General features: G+C 35.2%; 1 protein-coding gene across 1 annotated transcript in view; it reads right to left on the bottom strand.

Annotated features, from left to right (window-relative positions):
* Window positions 1–20,815, bottom strand: part of Nckap1 (NCK associated protein 1) — a 103,270-nt gene that overhangs the window by 60,281 nt on the left and 22,174 nt on the right. The window contains exons 4-13 of the mRNA XM_004628636.3: window positions 14,990–15,082; window positions 14,417–14,473; window positions 13,369–13,602; window positions 10,470–10,607; window positions 9,675–9,723; window positions 3,310–3,466; window positions 2,388–2,444; window positions 1,519–1,615; window positions 1,028–1,134; window positions 206–338 (exon numbers count right to left, since the gene is read on the bottom strand). Of these exons, the coding sequence (XP_004628693.2) occupies window positions 206–338; window positions 1,028–1,134; window positions 1,519–1,615; window positions 2,388–2,444; window positions 3,310–3,466; window positions 9,675–9,723; window positions 10,470–10,607; window positions 13,369–13,602; window positions 14,417–14,473; window positions 14,990–15,082 (1,122 nt within the window). The remainder of the gene's footprint in view (window positions 1–205; window positions 339–1,027; window positions 1,135–1,518; window positions 1,616–2,387; window positions 2,445–3,309; window positions 3,467–9,674; window positions 9,724–10,469; window positions 10,608–13,368; window positions 13,603–14,416; window positions 14,474–14,989; window positions 15,083–20,815) is intronic.

Here is a 20,815-nt window from a genome sequence, read left to right as displayed (position 1 = left end):
TTGAGACAGGGTGTCACACAGTTGTGAAGTTGGCTAAGCTAGGCTTGAACTTGTGATCCTTCTGCCTCAGGATCTCAGACTGCTGACATTACAAGTATGCACCATCACACCCAGCTGTGATTACAGTTTACAAATATACACTAAATATCAAATCAATTACTAAAAATGCAGGAAAGAAAAAACAAACATGAGAAGCTCTTCTTACCTGCACCAGTTCATTTAGGACAACAGCATCGAAGCCAGAAAGGTATTGCACATAATACCTCTGCATTACAGGTCCATATTTTCTGACATGTGCTCTAAGTTCTTCCATGTAAAATATTAATTCAGCAATGTGCCTTTTTAACAAGTGAAAAAAATAGTTCAAAGAATAAATTTTTATAAAAGAAAACATTACTTTTCATATTGTTTCTAGAACTTTTTTCTTAAGAGCACTGTTTTATATTTAACATCAATTATTTCTTAAATTACTTCATATGAAAAAAGTCAAGAAAAGGGACAGACACCAAGACTAAAAACTGATAAACCCAAAATTAAAACGTGGACACCTTACAGCATCATTAACAAATCACAGATGAAAAATAATTACAAAACATAAAATGTTTCTATATGCTCTTATTTCTGTTTCATTTACCAAACTCCTACAGAGAAACTGTAGGTTAAAAAGAGAGAAGACACTTCAAATGACATATCAGGTCTCAAATATACTTCGTAAGAATTCTTATTTAAATGGTTTAAAAATAGTTTTGAAAAATAAATACATAATACTGAGCACAGCAAGAAAATAAACCACTCTATCACCATCTACTGTACCACAGAGAAAATATTAAAAGTCCTAATTTCAAGCTAAAGTTGTCCTTACATTCTAATTTGTATCACCTAATGATATACCACAAATATTCCTATTATGACAAGTATAAAGAAACCCCAAAAGTTGTCCAAAATAACTTTGCTAGAAATGTAAACCCTCAGATTCCACAATCTATAAATCAAAACAAAAAATGATTTTCTATTGTCACTAACTTACTTATCTATAAAGTCATCTGCACTCTTCTTTGGCATGTTATCTGCATGACGAAGTAGCCAGATAATTTCATCACGGGCAAAAGATAATGCCATAAAAACAAACAGTGCCTATTAAAAAAGAATATTGTTTATACTCAAAGACTGAAAACAAAATATTCATCATCTTTCTTAAAGTGAAAAGTCACTGGCAAGAAATTAAAGTATTAAATTTGAAGAGGATAAGAATACCATGAGAGGGAAAAAAAAAAAAAAAACCAATAACATGAGAGGAAGAAAAGAACCTGGAAATATACATGAGACAAAGAATATATAGCTAAAAAATGAAAAAAGTGCACAGAAGTGTGAGATATAACTATCAATACAGCCAATTTTTACAATTTCTTGTAAAAATCCTTGTATGTAGTCCCTGACTCAAACTTTACAAAAATTTCACGTATGAAAAATGTTTTAAAATATTTACAAACTAAGTTATATATAAATTAAATTAATTACCTTAGGACCAAGCAAGCCAGGCTGATCAGAGAGGACAGTAGCCAATTCTTTTAGTGCAGACCTTAAAAACTTGCGTCTTTCTCTGTGCATTGAGCCACTACAAGGAAAGATACCATTATAGCTTATCTGTTTCTACTAAATATTTTTTTTTTAGGAAGCAAAAAACCTCAATAAGCATAAATTTTTACTTCGTGTTACTTTTGTAGCTATTTATTCTGTTGCTCTTCGCCAACTTTATTTTCGTTATTTATTTATTTATTTATTTATTTATTTATTTTTTTGCAGAACTGGGGATTGAACTCAGGCCCCTGCGCTTGCCTAAGCAGGTGTTTAGTCCACTGAGCTATCTTGCGGGCTTTGACAATAACATTATTATCCTAGATATTTTCAAACTTAAATGCAAATTAGAACTTATCTTCATATATTAACAGAAGTAAAAGAAATGTTCTGAAAAAAAATGTTCTGCATTTCAGTTCCTCATAACTCATAAAATATACAGTGCTCCATCTGGTTGTGGTGGTATGCCCGCAATATCAGCACTCTGGGGTAGCAAGTTACTCCAATTTTCATGTAGCAACAGAAAAATCTACACAACTTATTGGTATGGGGAGTACTATGGCCAGTAAGAGGTAATACCTGAAACAAATGTCCTTTCTTTGCATGTTGCTTCCTTTAAGCACTTTATCAATACTTCAATACTGTTTGACATATGCACTAATTTTAAAGATACTAGATTTAGTGGTTATACACTCGTTATTTCCCTTTACTGAAATATCTCTTCTACATTGTGCACATCATTAATCACTTCAACAAATTACTTTTAAGATATTCTCCTTTATGAAAAATATCACAGATAAAAATGTACTTACGCATGTGATACAGCTGCCTCCTTGCATTCTCTTATGTCGTTAATACGTTTATTATAGCTATATGTAAAACAAAGAACCAAGTCAATCTTAAGTTGATACATAACAGTCAAAATGAGTAAAATACTAAGTCATTTTAAAATGTCTTACTGGGCCGGCGAGATACATCAGTGGTATAAAGCTCATGCTTAGGCAAGCTTAGGTAAGCATGGGGACCAGGGCTCGATCCCAGGCACCACATGCTCCGCCAACCCCACCCCCAGGGTGGGCTGAGCTAGCCACAAAAATAAATAAAACCTTATCAACAACAATTCACCCTTCACAATTCAAGGAGGGGTGCAGATGTAGTTTGGTGGTAGGGTGTTTGCCTAGCATGTGCGGAGCCAGAGTTTGCACCACAAATGATGACGATGGTGATGACGATGGAAACAGATCTCCAAGACTTATCTGCTTCCAGGGAATAACTAAAAATGAATCACTTAGGATACTGTAAGGATACATAGTTTCCTATTAGTCTGACTGCTGTAATTGTTTCTTTCAACCTAGTGAAAAATTCTGATTGCTTCAAAAACTTTTATACATACATTCTCTTCTTAAATAACACTTCTAAAATTAAAAAATGCTGAAACATACATGGTACTTTCAGTAATTTATATATAATACAATGTATGATTTATACTTCTTCCTTCTCTATTAACACATGCACTGAAAGGACAGGAGCTCCAGGGTTTTTAAATCTGCCAAGTTATCCACCGAAGTATTATTACTGACATCAAGATGATTTCTAAAAACAATCTGCTGAAACCAGAGTAGATGAGTACAGGTCACAACTTTCTGCATGATGTCTACTTCTCTATTCTTAAAACTTCAGTGATGATAATGCCCTTACCACTTTCTCCAAAAAAGACAACTGAAAATACCATACCCTCTTATGTTTACAAATAAATCTTCTGCAGCTTTGTGAATGTGGAAAACTTCATCCCGGAAGAGAGAAAGGCAAGAGCTACTTTGAAGAGCTAGCTTCCAAAGGTTCAGAGCTGTAGCATCGGTATTTAGGATCCCATGGCACAAAATAAAGCCAACTTTAAAAAAAGTAAACACAACTGTATAAGTATTCCACGTTGAATTCTTCTGATTACAGTACAGGTTTTTAAGACTGACAAACAAAATCAGCAATTGAGACTTTCAAGGGACAAGAAATTTTATATATATAATGAATAACAGTACATTTATTTTCCAATCATAATTTTCTGTATTCTGCAAAATCACTTCTAATACAAATGGGCAAAATGCCACTTCTGGATTATGAATAAAGTAATTTTAATAAAAACTTTCCAGGAATATAAAAAAGATTTCAAGGAAAAGATCAGAAATTATTAACAAATAACAAAGTAATCACTACAACTATTAAAATAACCCAAAAGTGGCCAGGGAGATGACTCAGTGGAATAAGTGCCTGCCTGGAAAATGCAAAGTCCTGAGTTCAATCCCTAGGACCGCAAAAAAATTAAAAAAAATAAAAAATAAAAAATAAACCCAAAACTAACCTACTATCTAAATCATCAGAATAAATGACAGGGTAATAATGTATCTCACATTTTCTTTTATTAAACCTTTTCACATATATAATCTCACATGACTATCTTGTACAGCAGACAAGACAGTGTGACATCTAAGATTATAGTAGTAAAGTAACAGAGCTAGGACTTAAACCTAAATATATTTAATAATCAATATTTTTAATACATTAAGTTATCTTCTATTACATGAATTCTAAATATTTTTATTTGTCTGATATCTAGATGGAACTCATACACAATATATAATATATAATCCTGTATATGCTTATTGATGTCCATCCAAGGTAGCCTTCCATACTAATACCTCCCAATCATCCAACACTTAATTGCTGTCCACTACATGCATATTCATATACACATGTATATATGCATACATATATACATATACATAGAAAAGTTCTATGCTGGAACAGTTACACACCAATCCTATTTTCCATGAGATTTCCCTGATTTCTATGAGAATCACTATGAGATTTCCATTTTTTTAAAGCTACTGAATATTTTATATGTAATACTATTTAGATACAACTAGCCCTTTATCCTTCTATGCTTAGCTCTACCTTCCTTTAGACAGGCGAATACTCAAGCAATCTAATTCTTCAAGGAGGCATACACTGTACAGTCATAAATACTGAAGTATATTTAACTTCCTTGAGTTTCTTGAAATACATAAAAACACTTTTGCCTAACAGGTGCCCTTAAATGCAAGACAATTATTTCATCTGGTATATAACTAAAACAAAAGAAAAAATATATGAAAGAAAATGTAAAGGACATCTGACAAATTTTGTTAAAAAAGATTTTTGCCTTATATGACTGCTTATGCTAGCCCCAAGTAAAGTGAGATTTCATTTAGTGTCTTCTACATTTTTTTTTTCCGGAACCAGGGATTGAACTCAGGTCCTTGCACTTGCCAGGGAAACGCTTTATTCCACTGAGCCATCTCCCTGGCCCCAGTCTTCTACATTTTGATATGGCTCCTGGAGTCCACAGGGGACTGGTTCAAGGACATCACCCCAGGTGCCAACATTCACAGATGCTGAAGTCCCTTATACAAGATGACACAGTATTTCCAGACACCTACAGACATCTCCTGTTACTTTAAATCATCTTTAAAATACTTATATATACCTAATATAAATGCTGTAAAACGTTTTTATATTGTATTGTTAGGGAATAATGAGTCTGTACATGCTCAGTACAGATGCAACTTATTTTCAATCTATAAGTGATTGAATCTATGGATACAGAATCCACACATAGGGATGGCTACACACACACACACACACACACACACACAGCCATCCCTTGTATTTCCATATATAAGGCCCTTGTATTTCCATATATAAAAAACCAGTACTTGCTACTGTTAGTAAAAAATTTCTCTGAGAATTTTATCAATTATAGGTTACAATTTTTTAAAGATAATATCTTATAAGGGCCGGCCAACTAGCTCAGCGGATTAAAGCGTCTGCAAGCAGGCGCAGGGGTGGGGGGTTTGATCCCCTGCTGGTCCTGCCCCCGGGGCAAGCTGAGATGGCGCTTTAGACTGGGTGTGGAGGCACAAGCCTATAATCTCAGCTCTTCAGAGGCTGTAAACAGGTGGATCACTACGAGTCCCATCTAGTAGTGAGACCCTGAACACCCTGTAGACCCTTCCCTAAAATACAGAAAAAAGAAAAGTTAATAGCTTATAAGTAAAAGCATATTCAAGTATTTACAATAGGATCAAAAAGGGAAAACGAATTTAGACTGGGGATTGCTTATTAAACACAATTTTTCTCTACCAAGTCCCAATGTAAGGACAAAAGTTATTGTTTAAAACAAAAAAAGTTAGCGAACAGAACACCACCACATCTACGAGATTGCTTAGCAGACTAAGTTCCTGCTTAGAAAAGCACAGGGCCAGGTTCACCCAGCACCACATGCAGCACTGGTCCCATGCCACGGTACCCTGAGCTAGCCACTGAGACCCGGCATAGTGGTTCAGGCCTGTAATCCCAGCGCTGGGGAGGCTGAAAACAGGAGGATCACTAGGAGTCTGGGCTGCATAAAGAGCCACTGCACCAAATATTAAAAAAGAAAAACAAAACCACAGACTAAGCACGAAAGCTGCATTAAATCTGTGAAGACAGAAAATAAATAAAACTAGATTAAAAAAAAACAAAAATGGAATTAGTGATCCCAAATTCCAGAGATACATAGAGATCTTTCTCAAGGAGTCACCCAACTCCAATTAACAGCAGACGTAAAAGAATACAGGACAATTGATACTATATCTGCATTACTACTAGCTGGATTTTCAGCATTCTAGGACCTCCATAAATCTTCGCAACAGCTGTAATCTAGAGCAGTGACTCTCAAACTTTACCATGCATCAGAATCATCTACAGGTTTATTAAATCACAGATTACTGAGGACAGTAGGTCTTAGGTGGGAATCAAGATTCTGCATATCTGAGAGATCTATAGATGTTGCTACTGGCCCAGGGACCATACTATGAACTAATCAAGAGCAAGAGATATAAGGAAAGTAGAATATCCTCAGAAGAAAAGCTCCCCTGTGGTTACTGGTGTTAAGCAGTTTGAAACAGTTCCACTGTATTAGCTCTAGTCAAAACACCAGTTCAAGAAAACAGCAACATGCCTGCCCGCCCCACCCCGCCGGGGCACAATTGAGAGGCAATTGAGACTGGGCCAGGTGGTGCGCACCCGTAATCCCAGCACTTGGGAGGCCGTACTCAAAGATCAAGGTCATAGATCTATTAGTGATACCCTGAACACCCTGCAGACCCTTCCCTAAAATACAGAAAAAAGAAAAAGAAAACAGCAACACTTGGGAGGGAGAGCAAATATTCCTTACTTTGACAAATGTGGCTACCATGAATCTGAAGACCTTGTCCATATCCACAAACTGTCACTTAGGATAGCAGGTTAACTAATTCCTCCTCTGCTCATTACACAAGGCCTTGCAATTAGTATTTCATTTAAGGTAAAGACTGGAAGAAAATAACCCCATATTACGCCAAAGGTTATCCAACACGTTTACCTCAATTGATCAAGCAAAAACTCGCAATTAACACCCATTAGTGAACTGTTATATTTTGTTTATTTCCAATTAAATAACACAAATCATAGTAAAGTAAAAAATATCAGAAGTTTCAGTTAAGGCAAAAAAGAAAATGCCTGATAAATGGCTAAGGTCAGTTAGTATATGTTAATAAACTACTTCCTTCATGCTACAAAGTGTTTACTCAAAGTGCCAGGTAAGTATACAAACTGAAAGTAGTTAAACATTTCCATGAAACTGGACAATGACTTCTAAGCAGAAACCTAATAATCTAGTTGTCAGATTAAGCTGAACCTAATAACCAAAACTACAACCTCTTAGTCTTTTTTTACTACTGCACTCTTCTGAGAATTCTAGTGATTCAGATGCATTATTTTATTAAAATGACAATCAAAAAAAAAAAAAAAAAGAAAAACTAGTCCTTCACCCTAACTAGAAAAACACTACAATGGAAAAATTAAATTCTTCCCACAAATTAATAAATGAAGAAAAAACATATGTAATTATCATATTGTCTCCCTAGTATAAGAACTCAAAAGAAGAATTACAAATAGAAAGGTATAACACAATTAAAAAGAAAGCGAGAACTTGAGGATTGAACAATGAGGAGAGGGCAAGGAGAAAAGCTGGGAAACATGACAGGGGCAAAGACACACATTTATACACATGAGATGGGTAAGGCAATGATCCTGAGAAACACCAGCAGGTTTTTGAAACTAGCAGTTCATTGATAGGATTCTTACCCTGACTATATATGCTGATACCTGTGAACCAAGCAAGTGCACTGAAGACAGCAATGTGTAATAGAAGGGTCAAGCTTAGAATGCCTGTCATTCTGATCTTCTAAATACATAGTAGTTGTCAGGACATACCAATTATTACCATACTGTTTCTCAAGTTTTTTTTTTTTTTCCTATAAATACAGGGTAATAAATGAAAAAAGACACAAGAAAAAGAAAAAAAAAATGTCACAGGACTGTCCTGCTACAATGCTGTATACGGTGAGAGTTGTAAATTTCGGTGTAAAAATATGTTTATTCCTATTTTTTAAATTATTTTTTCTTCATATTCTATAAGGACTTAAAGTTCAACACATCAATACTTGATGAAAAATACCTGTTCCATGTTATGCCTAAGATGTTTGATATTTAGACAGATAGAGTAAACCGAACTCAATATGTTGCAGGATAATAATAAGCTTCTCTTTTGAAGGGTTAACAACCTAAGTTTGCAGATCGGAAGAGCGAGAAAAGGAAGGGCTGTAAGCTCAGCCAACATTTTGGCCCTAGCCTTTCAAGGTCAGTGAAGACTCAGGACATAGGAGAACCTGTACTGCAACATCATGTAACTCAGTTGTGTCCCAAATTTTCTGATCAAGGAGATTATGGGGCCACAGAGGAATGTGATTGATGATGTAGAGTGTACCTAAGGAGAGTCACATGGAGAAAAAACATTCTCTCAGGCTTTCAGAGAGAAAATTGGTTAAGCAATGGCTGTGACTCATCCACATGTCTGACAATGACAAAGGATCTACAAACTGCGGTACAGGGTTACAGCATAAATCCTGAGGGGATTTGACTGGCCTTATCAGATACAAAAGTTACATTTTTTGTTATAGAGGTCTTGCTTTATCTTGATCTTAACCATCCAGTAGAAAAGTATAAAAACGAGGTATATACAGTAAAGCCATATTAATATGCTGAGCTGTAAAAGGCTCAAGTCAACAACTTCTGCAGTCAACCCAATACTATTGTGGACTGCTGGACTATGTTGGATTGTTTGGCTGAATTCAAGCACCTATAGTATTTAGATGCCAATAGAATACCGATCTCTGAAAGAACTAAACAAAAAAAGGGGATACACAGGAAGGACCATTCTGTATTTGTATATACAGAATAGTTAGAATAGAGATACAGATACTTTCGCTTAATTCAGTGAGAAGAAAGATTTGTACTAATAGGGTTTGGACAGGATATCCTGTCTGCTTCTTGTACTATGGATAACCACTAAGAAGATAATAATGTACAAGGCATTAATTATTGAAGCTGTCCTAATAATCAGCTTTGAAACTGTCTCATTGTGATTTCTCAATAAAATAAAATTAAATTAAAAAATAAAATAATTTCACACACACAAAAAAAGAAACAAAATACTATAAGGACTATAAAAACACAAACGATTCAAAATTATTTCCCTCTGGTAGTAAGCTTACAGCTGGAAAAAGAATTACTTATGAGCAATTCTCAGTCTGCATTATACCTGTGTATCTATTTTCCCTCTAGTTTGTGATTTCCTAAGTATAGATAATTAACTGCCAAATATATGAATCATTAGAGGTAATAAAGTAAATTAAAATCTAAAACCTTAATAAAACAAAATTGGTATAAAAAAATTCACATAAACTCTACAGGAATTTAATGTTGAAAATTATATTCTAAAGACAAGGTATGTAGCTCATGAGCTTTAAGTTAGCGTGGGTTATCTTGTTGTGTGACTGGCTCGCTGTGTGGTCTAAGCTTTAGATTCCTCATCATCTATAATACAGACTTAGCATACAGCATTGTACAAAGACAGAAGAGTTACCTACTATTCTTTTTTAATTAATCTGAGAAGTAATTCCAAACTAACACATTTTACTTACAGATAATCCATTTCTCCATCGCATCCAAAGAGAGATATTCACAAGGCATCTGAAAATTATTCACATTTGTGATTAAAAGAAATTCTCTTAAAAATTGCCCACTGAATCACTCTCCTCATCCTACAGTTTTTTTGTGTTTTCCCCAGTACCAAGGACTAAACCAAGGGCAGCCACAATGAACTGCATCCCCAGACTTTAAATTTGAGATACAGCCTTGCTAAACTGCTAAATTTCCAGGGTTGGGTTCAAACATGGGATCCTCCTGCTCCAGCCTCCCAGAGTTCTGGAATTATAGGTGTTTGCTACTATGCCCAGCTTCCTAGGAATTCTTAATAGTCAATTCTTTGCTCAAATACAACAAATTTGAAAAATTAGATAAAAGTTTTCTAACATACTTAATCCTGTCAACTGTTATCAGTGTGGCAAATAACTTCTATGTTTTTAATTCTGTATTAGTTTATATTTGTCCAAAATATGAAATTTTATTCAAGTGAAAAAAGATTTATGTTCCTAGATGCTCAGTGTCTCCCCAGAATCAGTTAATTGTGTATGCTTTCTCCATAGTATCTCTTTACACACTTTTCTATGTGTTCTAATTTTTCTACCATAATATGACAAGATAATTCTTTTAAAACTTTAAAGCAAAACTACTTATTAGTCACATTTGATGTTCTTATTGACATCAAAAATAAAAAATGTAACTAATGAGCAATAGCAAAAGACTGCAGGAACACTGCTTAAGTGATTTTTAAAAAATCATGTATTTCATTCAGAAAGTGAACTAAAGGACCATACAGTGTCAGACTGTGCAGGATTCAGCATGGTACTGGGCGCACTGATGAGGCTCAGTAACTGGGCATTTCTCCACTGGTCAGCTGAAAGATTCCTTCGAGGATACACCATCTGGAGCGAAATTAGTGCATCTGAAAGAGACTAAAACAAGAAAAACAAAGATAGGGAATAATTCTTTTCTCTTTCCATCTAAATATCAGATACAATTGTTGATTGCATTGTAACATTACAAAATAAACTAATTAGAACCATGTTCTTTGTATAAGGTGCATCATAGGGGGAGAGATCAACTGTCATACTTTCATGCAATGTTAAATTTCTACTGACTGTTCTTACAAAAGGAAAAAAACTTCAGGGTTGTATCACTGAGTGTTAACATGTTTCTGCTCGCTTGCAACCTAGTGGTACATGCAAGACTGTCCCAAGACTGCTGGGGGCAGGGCTTGTATGACCCCATGGGACTGTCCCATGACACCTGATGGGATAGTCATGTATGTATTGCCGGTGGCTCAAGGGGCAGGAACATACTATGTTCCAATTGAGCCATTGGAAGCAAGATATAACAATTACAGCCTCATCATGAACATATTAAGAGAGCTTAGCATGTTTAACATTTCTCCAAAGAGTGCCTTATAACAATAATCTACATTCTTTTATTAATCATTTATTTGTTTATTTATTGGGTACAGGGTCTCACTATGCAGCCTCCTGTGTCAGCTTCCCCAGCGCTGGGATTATAAGCCTGTACCACCATGCCCAGTTTTTGTGGCCCTCAGCACGGGGCCAGCGTGATATTTGGTACTGGGGATTGAACACACGTCCTTGTGCTTGCCAAGCACGTGCTTAGACTGCTGAGCTATCTCCCCATTCCAATAATTCATATTCTTAACAAATTACTTAACTTTGATGTGATTTGTTCTTTATAGCTTTAGTTGTGAGAGATGGTGGGATATTTGCATTTGCTGAATCTTGATTCTTTCATCCCCAGTGCTCAGGTATTTTACTTCAAAAGTGGGCTGTCAAGATGGCTTAGCAGACCAAGCCATTACTTAGGCAAGCACAGGGGGTGTACTGTAGGCTATGCGGGCACCAGCCCTGCCCCCAGGTGTGCTGGGATGGCCACTGAGACTGGGCATGGTGGCACATGCCTGTAATCCCAGCGCTGGGGAGGCTGAAAACAGGAGGATCACTATGAGTCCAAGCTGTGTAGTAATACATTAAAAAAAAGTTTTATCCACTGTTCTCTTTTCAAATGACTCAATGAACTCCAAGACAAAAACTTAACAAATCTGTAGATATTACTAGTTCAATATCTCCTTAACAGTAATACTTGGCATCAGAAATGCTTCAGATTTTTTTTTTAAATTTTGGAATATTTGCATAAGCCTAATGAAACAGGAGACCCAAAACCAACAAAAATTCATTTGTTTCATGTACATATATAACCTTAAAATGATTTTGTATAATATTTTTAAAGTGCCTGTTATTTTCACTGCAACCCCCAACACATAAAGTCAGGTATGTAATTTTCCACATCTGTCATTTCAGTGTTAAAAGTAAGTTTTAAAACTTGGATAATTTATATTTTCAAGTTGGGGTTGTGGAACCTGTATAACAGGAAATTAAACTGGATAAGGATCTTAAGAATTTTCATGACAAAAGCAAAAGAAAACTGTTGGTATTAAGCATACGTCAAGGAAAAACATGATTCATTAAAGTATTTTATTATTAAAAAGTTTTAAGTAATACTTGGTATTCAAAAATGAACAGTTAAGGCTCTAACACTCTAGACTTCAATTCTGGATTTGGCACTGGTGCTCCCACATGGCTCTACCTCGTCATGGCGCTTCTCCAGTCCTCAGTCCTTATCTATAGACAATGAGGGTGGAGAAGGTACCTAAACATTTCCCCGAAGCACCTAACCTATAGCCCCTCAAACCAGCCCTATTGCAGAGAAGCCACAAGAAGGCTGTTGTTTTTGTAAATTTTGTTTACACATGTCAAGACTCCTTATAACCAACATTAATTTGTTAAAAACTATTTTTCATGTATAAGACACATTTCCAATTATTTTCATAAAACTGTCACTTTTTCCTCATTAAGGTAATACCAAAAAAAGATGTAAGACAGCTAAAATTATCAGACACGATATATCTAAACACCTTTTATAAAGCAGTTCATTTAATTTTCATAAACTATGGGATAAATACTATTTTTACCATCAAGAAAACTGAAGTACAGTGAGTACAGTTATGTAACTCAGTCACTATCACATAGTAACTGGCAGAACTGAGATCACCACCTTTTTTAATTGTCAACTTGACTCCCTTTAGAAATATACAGGAGATAGTGAAGCACAACTCTGGGTATCTCTGGGTGGGTCGTGGGGATGTGATCTTGGGGACTATTTCTCGGTCCCTGGCCGACTCTCCTCTAGCTCTTTCCTACTGTTTTCATAAGGTGAGGAGCTGTCCTGTCCCAAGCCCTTCCACCATGACATTTCTGCCATAGATCCAGCTGACTGTAAACTGAAACCACGGGCCCAAATACACCATTTTCTCTTTGAATTTCTATAAATCAGACATTACATTGTAGCATCCAGAAGGTGACTAACCTAAGGGGAAGGAATGGTATGGCATCACACACCCTCAAAGTCTATACTACACACTTATACTAGACTGAAACTAAAAGCTACAAAGAAATCAACTATTTTCTGACTCTCTATATACTATTACTATTACTATTGTGAATCTAACTAGTTCTCTAGTTCATAATTAGATAAAAATCACCAATAGTTCAGTCACAGCCCATAATGATTTTTCTCCCAAAAGATGTTATTACTTTATCCATGCTTAAATGATCCTTTATGCCTATTATAGCGCACTTAAAAATAAGTGCTTACCTTGCTATGGGGTACAAACTCTTCCATCATCTTTTTTAAAGGGTTTTCATAATCCACAATCATCTGACCAAGACGTGGGTATTCTCGGTCACTTGCTCCATGGGTCATTTCATGAGCATAATTGTATAATCCAATGATTGCCTTCCTTTCTTCAATTCGAGACAGCAGTATCATTAATGTTGTATAGGTTATAATCAAATCTAAATAGTTCTTTGTTAAATCAAAGTTCACAGTCTAGAAAAAAAAAATCAAGTTCAACTCCTTCCTATTTGTCCAACTTTTAAAAACACACAAAAATCTAAATAGCAGCTTTTTTTTTTTTTTTTGGTGGTACCAGGGATCAAACTCAGGACCTTGCACTTGCCAGGCAAGCACTTTTTCCACTAAGCTATGTCCACAGCCCCCTAAATAACAGCTATTAAAAATAGTAATTTGATGTAGTTATTTTAATATTCTGTTTATGGTATTTTTATTCCCATTTCTGAGATTAAAATTTCACTAAAAAAAAATCTGGAAGTTATAGGTAAGTTTTGTGCTTGTTCCACACAAACAGGTAAAAACAAATGGCCTTGTGACCATTGTATTCAAACTGGTATAGTTTAAAAAAAAAAAAAAAAAAAAAACAATAATATATTAAGAAATGTTTGATACTAATCTCACCAACTGAGTATTTAAAAAAAATTTTTCACCATTAAATCAATGTAAAAAAAAAAAAGTCAGTATAGACATTTCTCACCTTGATTTGCTTTATCTGTAAATTGTCATACTAAAAAAAAATTCTATTAAGTATGCCTTTTGTAGAAAAAAATATTGGTCACTTTCCTTTTTTAAAATACCAAATGTATATCTCAACATGTACAAGACTCAGTGATGATACAAAAATACAATGGGAAATTTTAATTTTTGTAAAAGCTACTCAGCAAGTCAAATTAACAATACTAAAACTTTATACTCTAGTTATATAAATTCTTTAAAGAAGAGCAACTGGTCCCAAGTTCTTTTGAGAACAAAAAGGTGAATTAGAAATTTTTCTGAAAATGATACTTACAATGTCAAAGAATACTTGGCAAACATCAATAGTATTCAGCAATTCACAAACATGGTCCTAAAAAGAAAAACTTACTTTAATATTCTAGTCATACAATTTTTTTTAAAATGTATTGTGTACAGTGAGAGCCTTCCTGTTTTTCAGCCTCCCAAACGCTGGGATTATAGGCATGCACCACCACATCCAGTCTCTAGTCATACCATTCTTAGGGGAGTGCTATCCATTGAACCTGGGGCCTCAGGTATGGAAGACAACTGCTCATATCCCCAATGCTGTATAAATAATTTTCTTTCTTTCTTTTCTTTTTTTTGGCAGGCTGGCGCAGTATGTGGTGCCAGGGATTGAACCTCGGTCCCCTGCCCCTGCCTAAGCTTGCCTAAGCAGGCATTTTAGTCTGCTGAGCTATCTCACCGGTCCAATAATTTTAAATTCAGAAAACTTTAATAACATATACTTTAGATTTTGGTTATGGAAGAACTGTAATTTTATTATGTACAAGTAACAAAGCAAGTTAAACAATTAAAGATTAAATCTGCTTCTGCACTATTAGGTTTTATATACTGAAATACATACCTTAAATTCCATAACATCTACAAATGTGAAGTAATATAATGCCAGGTTTTTCAAAATCTCTGATTTTTCTTTCTGTAACTGTGCAAGCTGTTGCTGTAAAAACAAAATTAAAATGTATTTTCACAAAGAACAGAAACAACTTCACTACAACTATCTCCTTTAATGATTGCTATATGGAAGCATTAGCTTTTAGAGTATTTCTAAATGATCAAGGCTTTTTTAAAAAAAAACCAAAATACTCCAGACAGCAACTGCTAAAAGTGATCAGCAACTGAGAGTGAGGCTATAAACAAATCAAAGCAGATTAGTACCAAATTGCACTATTAAGGAAAATTGGAAAATGTTAGGGAAAACAATTATCAAATGAGCTCTTTAAAAAAATAAAAATAAAAACAAGTCATGAGCATGATCACAATACTAGAAGTGGGAGAAAAGAAGGTGAAACATTACAACTTACACTACAAAAAAACAATATGCTATATAAATTTGGAACTTACCAAAAAGAACATCCGGGCAAAGCCACGTTACGCATGCAAAATAAAATGTAGATACAAACATAAAATACAGTAACGGTTCCCTAACCAGATCCACAAAAACAATAATATATTAAACAAAAGCAAAACCACAACAACAAAAAACAAATGAGAAATAAGTAAAACTAGAGTTAAGACATGAAAGAGGAAAATGTGAAAGACAACTATTTCAATCAACCATGTTAATAAATTTATAAGCCCTTCTATTTCTTTTTAAATCAACCACCAATATAGTTTCTGAAAGAACTTAGTCCTACATTAAGGCCCTATATTAAAAGCACTATCAGAATCCCAACCACCCACCCAGAACTTTGAGATTGCAGATGTGGCTTATTGAATAGCAGAACCCACATTATGTGGGGTCATGGTAAGAAAGCAAAATTTTATGCCTAACTCAGACCTGCTGAATATCCCGCCCTTTAAATAAGATCTAGCCAGCTGATCTAAATACATGAATGTCTAAGAAGCACTTACTTAAAATGTGAGAAAACCAGAAAACATGGCAATGTATTTCAATGCATCAAACTTGCTATAAAGCCTACAGAACTTTGAGGCCCTCCTGTAACTATTGGTACTTAGATGGGGTGCATTAGAGGAGAGATGCCTCCATGGGTAATTTTACAGAACCATTATGATTAAGTCAAAAAATTTATAGCCATAAGTCTAATGTCTGCAAAAGATTCTTTAAAAACTACAAGACAACAACTTAAAAGAGCAAGCACAGCAGTCTGGTAGAATCAATTATTACAAGGTAAACCACCAATACTGTAGTCCCTAAAGAGGTTTAAATGGAGTTTACCATTTCTCCCCACAATGTGAGAAAAATGAAGATATACTGATAAGGGATACGTTACTGTTTCTATGAGAAGCTACATAAGCAACAAGTTTCAGAACAATCCTGTTTTATGCACAATTGTATTCATTACTACTCTAGCAACATCAATTGAATACTTAATTTTAAAAGCCTACTGCACTATCTTTACCTGGTTCAACAACATTAAGCATTCGTAATTCACATAATGATCATTTTTTTTTTGTGCTCTGCCATTCTTAAAATTTGAATTTCAAGACAGAACAGGTAAAAGTAGACTCATAAAAATAAAATATGAAGAGTAACATTTGGCTGCTATGGGCTTACTAGCCCCAATTTTTCAGTTGCCTTCTAGGGTAATTAACAGTGCTCAGTGACCTCTTCGACTTCAGGGTACAGTCTGGTCCACTAATGACAAAGTCATCGTAGGTCTGTTATGTAACGTTCACTTTATACATTAAGAACATTTTACTTACAAAACTTAAAAGCACCTTCTGAAATACAAAAACTTAGTGACAGCAAAGATTGGAAATCTCATTTTCTTTCCTTTATTTATTTATTTATTTGTGTGTGTGTGTGTGTGTGTGTGTGTGTGGCCAGCTCAGCCCACCAGGGGTCGGGGCTGGCTGGCATGTGGTGCTGGGGATTGAACTGCGGTCTCTGTGCTTTAGTTTAGCTTGTTCTAGGTAGGTGCTTTAGACCACTGAGCCATCTCACCAGCCCTTTCTTTCCTTTAGAAAAGCATTCTTTTCACTACTTTACATGTCTTACATCTCCCCTTTCACTAATAAAATCTCAGTAGTCTAAATTTCTCATTTAACTTAATATAGTTTCCTAAACCATATGTGTGTAGGCTGTTTATCAGTTACATTTACTAAATGATTACCACACATCTAAATTGAAAATAGTTAATCATGCTTTAAAAGTACATTCAATCTGGCTCTAATTTACTTTTCCCATCTAAATTCCTGTACATCCATTCACATACTACATAACTATTTTCGTTCCTACTGTTTCCCTATTGTAGTATCAAATCCCACCACTTATACATGTCCAGATCCGGCTAATTATTCAGTTTAAATGGTAACCCTATTTTCAAGAAATTGTGTACCAACTGAACTTCTCCTGTGAATAAAACCATTTCCTCTTTCTTAACATGTATAATTTCTAATAGCAGCTCTATCTTATCATAGCTATGTCCAACACTATTAAGACACGAGTTTCTAATCTTCCTAGTCTGTATTACATAGCTCTGTACATAAAGTGCCCAATATAAAAGGACTATAATACAATCTTTTTTTTTTTTTTTTTTTTTTTTCTCCCGGAACTGGGGATTGAACTCAGACCCTTTTGCTTGCCAGGGAAGCGCTTGTACTACTGAGCCATCTCCCTGGCCCCCATACAATCTTAAGACACTTACACATTTCTTTATATTTATGTCTGTGTTAGTGACATGTTTTGGTAAGTAATGCCAAAAGTTTACCCTTTACCATGTAACCATGGCTAAGTAATTTAACATCCTAGAGCCTAAACGTCCTCAACCTTAAATGGGGGCTGATAAGGACAATTAACCACAGCAATGTACGTGAAAACATCCCACCATATCTAGCACCCAGAAAGTATCTATTAAATGTTAGGTGAATAATGAAAAAAGCATGCAGACCACTTCTTCAAAATAATCAAAACTAGAACAATTTCAAATAACTGTAACACAACTCATGATACTGCCAATAAACACAGATATTTCCTGAGCACACATTATATGTCAGGTGCTGTTCTGAACATTTTATCAGTATCTCCCATATTCTTCATAACACCTCTACCAACAGCTATAATTAGGTTCCCATGAGGTCCTAATACATACGAAGTCAACTATAACTCAGGTTTCAACGGCACAAGGAAAGAAAAAGCTACATTTTAGTCCTTGGGTTAAGAGTAAATACTACCAAGTGGTGTTAACTTCAGATTCAACATCCAGAATTAAGGTGTTCTTAATTCAACATTTCATTGAGCTTTAAATAAAAATTGGAAAACGACTTAAAAATAAACAATCAGTAATAAGCTGATATTCTATAACAGAATATTAAAAAAGTAGTATTTTGAAAATTTTTAATTTATTAAATTCTTTAAACATATATTCATGTGATATATACAGCCTACCAAAAAAATGTACACACACTTCAGGAAAAGAAAAAAAGCATTTTTTCAAATGGCATTTGAAAATGATGCCGTTACTTTCATATAGGGAAGACCAGAGGATGCTATTTATCACAGAAAATCCACTACGCTGCCAGCCCTCAAAGAAGAAATTAAAAATGCATGGACAGCAATCTCAATAACCAAGGTTACCTGAGCCACAGTTTGCTCTACTAATGTCTGGAAGCTCATGGCCACCACTTTGCACTTCTCTTACAATTGTAGAGGCCAAAAGTAACTTGCACTAATCTTAGGATGTCTCAATAAATTTAATATTAAAAAGTTATTCAAGGTTTTTTTCTTTTCCTTAAGTGTATATAAATTTTGGCAAAATGTCTGTATATTTACATTATGATCTCTAGCTAGAGATTCTTCTCTATACTTAAGTACATAAAGGTTACCTAAAACACTGAAATTTAGTTCTTATTATCATTCTTGGCAAAAAAAAAAAAAGGAAACCAGATAACATTTGCAAAAAAAAAAGAAAAAGAAAAAGACATAACTAAATGTCATTCTTTTATAACAAAGGGACAAGCAAATAGCAAGGAACCAATGCTCAACAGCATTAACTCATTGATTTTCAACACAGGAAGAAGTAGAAAGAGATTTTATTTGCCTATTTCAATGATTACTTTTGTGCTGAAAATTGCTTTAGTTGAACATATTTTTTCTGTAATTATGCTAGTATTTTGTTCCTCCTAGAAAATAACAAAATATAGAAGTTCACTTTCAAAAAAGCTTTATATTTTTCTTAGTATGATGTCTCAACCCAGGCTTTCTTTTTCTTTATGTATTTGGTACAGGATCTCACTACGCAGCTCGGACTTGTAGTGATCCTGTGTTCAGCCTCCCCAGTGCTGGGATTACAGGTATGTGCCACCACACCACACCCCATCTTGGGGGCTGGCTCAGCGCACCTGGGGGCAGGGTCAGCACAGCATGTGGTGACAGGGATTGAACCTGGTCCCTGTGCTTGCCTAAATAGGTGCTTGGTCCACTGAGCTATCTTGTCAGCCCTCAGAAAACTTAAATAAGAGTACTGAGATTTCTTTTAAAACTCTCCCAGCTACTACTTAATAATCACGCTCATCCGAACTACTATAGTAGTCTAGTTGGTCTTGGCACTTCTATTGTCTTTTCTTTTCACACACGCCAGTGGCAAAATAGACATCTTAAGGCACCAGCATTCTACCTTGAAACAATGATTCTTATGTGAGTGATGCAAGATGTTAACACTGAATATATGGGAACACTCTACATCTGCAAATTTTCTGCAAGCCTAATATTATTTCAAAATAAAGATATTTTTGTGTTGTTTTAAACTCCCATGGTTTCCCATCACACACTAAATATAAAATCTTTATCAGCACTTCAAATAAATTCTAAATAGGAGTCCGTGCCTCAGTGTAGCGCTCTATTTCTTTTCATGATCCTCTATCCTCATCCAGGAATTATCACACTGGTCTTGCTGCCAGTCCCCAGCCACAGAGCTTTTTCCCTGGCACATGCTCTCTGCCATGTCTGGAATAGGATGCTCTTCACCCATTCTCAGCATAGCTCCTTCCACCTCACTTCTCTGCAGTGGAAGCCACAGTGTGAGCATAAACACTTTTTACCTAAAATAATCTCCTTTCTTACTATTTTCTGATTCATCTTGATTCCTATGTCTTCCTACAACCTACTTTCAAGAAGTGTCTATTCACTTTTTGGTCTAACATACCAACTTGAATTTAAATTCCACAAGGCCAAAGAGTCTTTCACTTCCTATCTCTAGACATCTAGAATATAAGCACAAATAAACAAGTAACAAATGATCCTCAACATTAAAATCACAAAGGGAATTTATTTTATATTTCATTTCATGGGAGTATTTGAGGCTGGCCTTGAACTCAGTATACACCTCAAATTTGCAGCGATACTCCTGCCTCAACCTGCTGAATATTGGGACTACATGTGTGCAGCACCATGCCTGGCTCTTAATTTTAAACTTTAGTTACTAATAAAATCACCAGGTATAAATTCGTGTCTTATATGAGTGAATATTCTAACATATACAAACATAGTAGTGATTTAACTTCTTGGCTGAATTTTCTAAGGTATACAAAATATTTCATTATGTCATTCTAGAATAAGAAAATATATGGGGCTGGAGAGATGGCTCAGTGGTCTAAAGCACCTACTTGAAACAAGCTTGGCAAAGCACAGGGACCGCGGTTCGATCCCCAGCACCACATGTCTGCCAGACCCGCCCCCTGGTGGGCTGAGCTGGCCACACACACACACACA

Source organism: Octodon degus, unplaced genomic scaffold (genome assembly GCF_000260255.1).
Source record: "Octodon degus isolate 3935 unplaced genomic scaffold, OctDeg1.0 scaffold00025, whole genome shotgun sequence".
Lineage (NCBI taxonomy): Eukaryota > Metazoa > Chordata > Mammalia > Rodentia > Octodontidae > Octodon > Octodon degus.
The sequence above is the reverse complement of the archived record's forward strand: the minus strand, read 5'-3'. Positions and strand labels throughout refer to the sequence as shown.